Source organism: Belonocnema kinseyi, chromosome 1, assembly GCF_010883055.1.
Source record: "Belonocnema kinseyi isolate 2016_QV_RU_SX_M_011 chromosome 1, B_treatae_v1, whole genome shotgun sequence".
NCBI lineage: Eukaryota > Metazoa > Arthropoda > Insecta > Hymenoptera > Cynipidae > Belonocnema > Belonocnema kinseyi.
Window position 1 is genome coordinate 34,368,783 of NC_046657.1, and position 7,345 is coordinate 34,376,127.

The window sequence follows — 7,345 nt, forward strand, 5'->3', positions numbered from 1 at the left end:
AATATTATATTTCTATAAAATTCTTTCTTTTTTTATTGTTTACGTTTTTAAAAATTTTTTTGTCTTATATAATATATTATTATATAAAATAATAAGGGTATTCTTACTTTTTATTTTTTTATTCCTTTTAATAATTATTTTTAATTTTTACAAATTTTGCGAAATTTCGTAAGGTTTGAAATATTCTAAAACTCTTCAAAGATTTCTGAAATTTTAACAAATATTTTGTAAATTTCTTCCAATTTTCTACAAGTCCTAAGTTATAGAAAATTAAGTTGTTTTTTTTGTTGAGGATTTAACTATTTTATTGATTTTGTTTTATGAATTCAGCTTTTTTAACTAAAATAAAAATCTTTTTTATCTACAATGTCAAAAGAATAACATTTTTCTTTGAAAATGCATCTTTTATTTGAAAATTAATTTTTTTGTAAAAATTGTGATCTTAAAATTATTTTGTTGAAATATTTCATTTTTTTATTTTTAAAAAGTAAATCGTATTTATCAAAAAATGATGGTTTAAATCGTTGAAACTCGGAAATTTTTTGTGTCGGGAATTATATTTTTGTATATTTATTTCGTTTGTTGAAAAATCAATTTCATTGGTTGAAAATTAATTTTGTGAATTGAAAATTGAACCATTTCATATTTTTGTTGAAAAAATGAACTTTTTTTAGTTAAAAATCTAACTAATTGGTTGAGAATTGAACTATTTGTTCGAAAATTAAAACCTCTTTTGTTTAAAATAGTAATTATTAATTACTTAGTTATTAATTATTTTTTCAGTAGTTAAATTTTTTCCTACTCTTTAATTTTTATTTTCTTTTAAAGAAATATGAAGGAGAAAGAAATGAAAGAGGGCAAAGAAATGGCAGAGGAAAAGCCCTTTTACCGAATGGTGATATGTACGAAGGAAATTATTGCAAAGGTTTCAGACACGGAAAAGGAATTTATGTTTTTAAAAATGGGGCCAGATACAATGGGGAGTGGAGAAAGGGGGAAAAATATGGCCAGGGGATTTTTTGGTATCCGGATGGTACTCGATATGAAGGTATTTATTATTATTTTTTTTTATTAAAATTGATTTTAATAATAGTAATAATAATAGTTTTAAAAAATTATGAATTAATAAAATTCGGCCAGGATTTTGAGACAAATTAATTTGAAACTTAAATTAATCATATTTTTCAGAGCCATATCAATAAAAAAAAAAGAAAATTAGGCTCGCGTTCTGAAAAAAAAATTTATTTAAAACTTTAGTTCGATAATTAAAAGTAATTTTATTAGGGGACTGCAAATTTCCAGAATTATAAAATTTAGTATCATGACACTTTTTTTATTGTTTATATTCGTGAATATTTAATTTGTGCCAAATTTTCTCTTTCGGGAATTCTATTTTTCGGGATTTTTTAGCCTTCTCTTAATTAATTTAATTTTAATTTTTTTAATAATTCCTGATTTTTCAAAATTATTTTTAATTTGAAAATTCTGCTTATATAATTTTGGTTCACAATTCATCTCTTTTGGTTGAAAATTGAAACACTTTTTTTAAAACATGATTTTGTTTGAGAATTTTTTGAAAATTCATTATTTTGTGCAGAAAATTCAACTACATGGTTGATAGTTTAAATAATTGTAAAAAACTCTTTTTTTTTTGTTGAAGATTGATCTCTTTGGTTGAAAATTCAAATATTTTATAGAATCTGTAGCTTTTTTGTTAATAATAATATTTTTTGTTGAATATTCGCCTTTTCAGCTTCAAAATTCAAAAATTGTATTGAAAATTAATGTATTTTGTTAAAAAAACGTCTTTTTTTGGAAATGCACTAATTTTCTTGGTGGAAAATTCACATTTTTTTGTTAAAATTTAACTATTTTTTTAAAAGCCTCTTTTTAATTGAAAATCGCTTTAATTAAAAATTTAATTATTTTATCAAATATTTAACTGTTTTGTTGAAAATTCATATTTTCAGGTCGAAAACTCAAGGTTTTAAAGAAAATTCGTCGCTTCTGCTTCAAAATTCAATAATTTTATGTAAAATTAATGTATTTTTTGAGAATTCATATTTTTTGTACAAAATTCATTTTCTTTTTGGAAAATTTATCTCTGTAGTTGAAAATGTAACTATTTTATAGAATCTTGAACTATTTTGTTAAAAATAAAAAATTTTGTTGAAAATTCATATTTTCGGGGAAAAAATTCAACATTTTTGTCAAAAATTCATCTTTTCGGTTTTAAAATTCAACAAATTCTTTGAAAATTAATTTATATTGGTGAAAATTTATCTTTCGCAGTAGAAAATTTATTTTTCTGGTGGAAAATTGATCTTTTTGGTTTAAAATTTAAATATTATCTGAAAAACTCATTTTTTTTTGAAAATCAAAATAATTGATGAAAGGTGAAATATTTGTAAAAAATTTCAAGTTTTTAGTTTGGAGATTCATCCTTTGGGTGGAAAATTCAAATATTTTATAGAATCTTTAACCATTTTGTTAAAATTTCATATTTTGGGGACAAAAATTCAAATTTTTTGATCGAAAATTCGTCTTTTCGACTTCAAGATTCAACAATTTTGTTAAAAATTAATGTATTTGGTTTAAAATTTAACTATTTTGTAAAAAGGAACCTTTTTGGTTTGAAAAATTTAAATATTTTATAGAATCTTTATATACTTTGTTAAAAATTACCTTTTTTTGTAAATTTATATTTTGGGGTCAAAAATTAAAATGTCTTGCCGCAAATTCGTCTGTTTTGGTAGGAAATTAATTTTTCTGGTAAAAAATTTTTCTTTTCAGTTTAAAATTGAACTCTTTTCTTTTTAATAGTTGATTGGTTGAAATTTGAAATATTTGTAAAAATTTAATTTTTTTGTGTAAAACTCATCTCTTTGGTAGAAACTTGAACTATTTTACAGAATCTTGAATTATTTTGTTGAAAATTAACTTTTTGTTGAAAATTTAAATTCTTAGATCGAAAATTTAATTCTTTTGTTGAAAATTAGTCTTCTCAGTTTGAACTTTAATTTTTGTAGCTTGAAAATTCAATTATTTTTATAAAATTTGTCTCTCTTTTGCTCGAATATTCAAGCATTTGATTCCAAGTACCATTGTTTCCTCAAAAATTAATTTATTTGTAGAAAAGTTTATTTTTGGGTTAAAAATTCTTTTTTTTTTTTTGATAGAAAAATAATTTTTTCTTGTTGAAAATTCATTTTTTCAGTTTAAAAATTAATCTCTTTCGGTAAAAAAAATCATCTTTTTTCATTAAAAGTCTACTAATTTGTTGAAACTGCAATATATTTTTGTATTTGAAATTTTAGGAATATCCTTATTACAATAATTTGATTAAAAAGAATGAATTTCCCTTTTTTCATGAAAAATCACACTATTCAGTCTCTTCTTAGAGCCAGCATTTTGGATTTTTTATTTCAGAATTTAATTAATTTAATTTAATTTAAAACTTATTAAAAAAGGCGATTGGAAGCGTGATATGAAAAATGGATTTGGCGCTTATTATTATGTGAATGGAGATATTTATGAAGGTTCATGGAAGAGAAATTTTCGTCATGGATTAGGAACCTATTTTTATTCAGAAACCGGTACGAAATTTATGGGCACCTGGATTCAAGATCGCATGCAAGGACCAGGACAACTTATTCATCCTCGTCATCGATATCACGGATTTTGGGAATTAAACTTGGTATTTATTTAATATATTTATTTATGATTATTTATTTATTTAAAATTCCCACCATTTTCATTTTTTTTAATATATTTTTTTCTAAGCCAGATAATTTTTTATTTAAGCCTTATGGTCGAGGATGTTTTACTTTCGAAAATTCTTCAATGTTGCATGGACATTATATTCACGTCGAAGATCCAAATCGTCGAGAAGATGACGAAAAAAATCGTAAAGTATGATATTTAGTTAATAATAATTTGATAAATTTAAAATTTAAAAGTTATTTTATTAATTTCATAAATGTAAATGTTAAAATTACTAGTAAAATTTAATTAGTAATAATTCAATAAATTTTAATTTTTAAATTTACTAGTGAAATTTGATTATAGTAATAATTTAATAAACTTCAATATGAAAAATTACAAATGAAATTTAACTTGTACTAATTTTATAAATTGAAATTTTAAAATTACTAGTTAACTTTATTTAATTATTGAGTTTTCATATTATGTTTATTTAGTAATAATTTAATAAATTTCAATTTGAAAAGTTATTAATAACATTTAATTAGTATTATGTTATAAATTTAGTAATTAACAAAATTTAATTACTAGTAGAATTTTAATTAGTAATAATTTTATAAATTTTAGTTTTAATATAACTAGTGAAATTCCATTATAGTTACAATTTTAAATTTGAAAAGCTACTGATAAAATTAAACTGATAGTATTTTTATAAATTTTATTCTTTAAATTACTTGTTAAATTTAGTTAGTAATTGAGTTTAGATATTATGTTTATGTAGTATTAATTTGACTAATTGAATTTAAAAAATTATTAATGAAATTTAATTAGTAATAACTGCATAAATTTAATCATTGAAATTTTTTAATTAACGAAAATTAATTTTGTAAACTGAAAATGTCCAGAGGCTATGAATACAATTCAATTTTTGTTTGAAAAAGTCAATTTTTTAGTTGAAAATTTAACTATTTGATTGAAAACTATACTTTTTCCTTGAAAACTCCTCTTTATTGGTCAACAAACATTTTCTTAAATTAATTTTATAAACTGAAAATTTAACTGTTCAAATCAATTTTTGGTTGAAATGAAAACTTTTTCAGTTGAAAATTCATCTATTTTTATTTGAAAATTTAACTATTTGGTTGAAAATTCTTGTTTTTGGTTAACGCTCTTTTTTAGAATTAATTTTGTAAGCTGAAAATTTAACTTCAATTTAATTTTTGGTTAAAATCACCACTTTTTTAGTTGAAAATTCATCTCTTTTTAGTTGAAAAATTAACTATTTGGTTGAAAATTCTTATTTTTGGTTAACACCCTTTTTTATAATTAATTTTGTAAGCTGAAAATTTAACTTCAATTTAGTTATTGGTTAAAATCACGAATTTTTTAGTTGAAAATTCATCTCCTTTTAGTTGAAAATTTAACTATTTGGTTGAAAACTATACTTTTTCCTTGAAAACTCCTCTTTATTGGTCAACAAACATTTTCTTAAATTAATTTTATAAACTGAAAATTTAACTGTTCAAATCAATTTTTGGTTGAAATGAAAACTTTTTCAGTTGAAAATTCATCTCTTTTTAGTTGAAAATTTAACTATTTGGTTGAAAATTCTTATTTTTGGTTAACACTCTTTTTTATAATTAATTTTGTAACCTGAAAATTTAACTTCAATTTCATTTTTGGTTAAAATCACCACTTTTTTAGTTTAAAATTCATCTCTTTTTAGTTGAAAAATTAGCTATTTGGTTGAAAATTCTTATTTTTGGTTAACGCCCCTTTTTAAAATTAATTTTGTAAGCTAAAAATTTAACTATTGAATTCAATTTTTGGTTGAAAAAATAACTTATTTAGTAGAATATTCATCCGTTTGTCAAAAATTTAACTGTTTGGTTGAAAACTCCTCAGTTTTGTTAACACTCTTTTTTTGAATTAATTTTGTAAACTGAAAATGTAACTATTGAATTTTTCGTTAAAAATTTTTTTTTAGTTGAAAACTCGTCTTCTCTATTTTTTGAATTAATTTTTTAGGATGAAAATTGATCTATTTAATTCAATTTTCGGTTGAAAAAATCACTTGTTTAGTTGAAAATTCATCTTTTTAGTTGAAAATTTAACTGTTTCATTGAAAATTGATTTTGTAAACTGAAAATTTACCTCTTTTAATTAAAAATTCATCTTTAAAGTTGAAAATTTAACTGTTTCATTAAAATATAATCTTGTAAACTGAAAATTTAAATTTTCAATTTAATTTTCATTAAAAAAATTTACCTTTTTTAATTGAAAATTAATTTTGTAAACTGAAAATTTAAATATTCAATTCAATTTTTGTTAAAAATTGACCTCTTTTAATTGAAAATTCCTGAATGTTTAAAAAAAATTGGTTTGTTGGTAGAAAATCCATCTTCTTGGTTAAAAAATGTATCCTTATAGGTGAAAAATTAAACTCTTTGGTAATTTTCTAAACTATTTTGTTAAAAATTCAATGACGTTGTTGAAAATGCTACTTTCTATTTTGAAAAGTCTTTTTTTTGTCGAAAAATTAACTTTTTGTAGAACATTAATTATTTTAATGGAAATTCATATTTTTTGTAGAAAAGTCTTTTTTTTTTTGGTTGAAAATAAACGACATTGTTAAAAATTTGAGTCTTCTACAAAATTCAGTTTTTAGGATTAAAAACTCAAACAATTGGTTGAGAATTAATCTTTTTTTGAATAAAAATTCCATCAATTGATTGAAAATTTATTTTTCTTGGTTTAAATCCGATTTCTTCTCGTTTGATAGAATTTTATAGTATGAAGTCCATAATACTTTTATGAATTTAAATTTGAAAATTATGAATGAACTTTAATTAATAATAATTTTATAAATTTGAATAAAAAAATTACTATTGAAATCGCTCTTGAATTCAGGAACAAGTAAATGAACTCGAAAATTCGGAGGAAAATCGAGAAATGTCAAAATCGAAATTTGAGGAACCAATTCCCCTGAAAGAGGGAATTTTTGCTGTATGGAGGGCTCGGAATGTCACGGTTTTCGATCCGGATTTACTTCCACCTGAACCGATGCCATTACAAGAAGAGGTTTATTTTTTTATTATATTTCAGAAAAATTTATTATCAAAAAATGATTTGCGATTTCCAAAGGTTTGATTTTCGTTTCCATCGAGATTACTATTGTGTCTATCATGTTGCTCGTCTCGTTAATTAATTCCTCTTCCGCGAGAAACGGAAGCAGGATGACATAAATATAGAATCGGAATTATGCAATTTTCATCGGCTACTTCCTTTCCTAATTTTCAGCGTCGCGACGCTCTCTAATCAACGAGTAGTAATAACCTTTAATTAATCAAATCAGGATATCCTGCTTCCGATTTTCAATGTAAGAAATCTTCTTTAAACATTCCTATCTTCTGGAGGCAACTCATGACTGTCGGGGCTCGGATCATGCGAAAATTTGCGACTTTTTTCGACTTTCGAGGGTCTGTTAGTCAAACTGTTTCCCAAGGAGGGAAAGTGAGATGAGTGGAAGTAAGAAAAAAAGAGGGGAGGGAATGTAGGATAAGTGAGAGAAATTGAGGGGCATGAGAGTAAGGGGAAGTGGTGGAAATGAGAAATAGGGCATTGAGGGAAAACGGGGGGGGGG

General features: G+C 22.8%; 1 protein-coding gene across 1 annotated transcript in view; it reads left to right on the top strand.

The window, feature by feature from the left end:
• The window catches only part of LOC117177445 (radial spoke head 1 homolog), a gene marked incomplete at its 3' end in the record, with an annotated part of 13,114 nt that extends 6,328 nt beyond the window's left edge, over positions 1–6,786 (top strand). The window contains exons 3-6 of the mRNA XM_033368133.1: positions 829–1,048; positions 3,471–3,697; positions 3,805–3,912; positions 6,613–6,786. Of these exons, the coding sequence (XP_033224024.1) occupies positions 829–1,048; positions 3,471–3,697; positions 3,805–3,912; positions 6,613–6,786 (729 nt within the window). The remainder of the gene's footprint in view (positions 1–828; positions 1,049–3,470; positions 3,698–3,804; positions 3,913–6,612) is intronic.
• Positions 6,787–7,345: the final 559 nt, after the last annotated feature.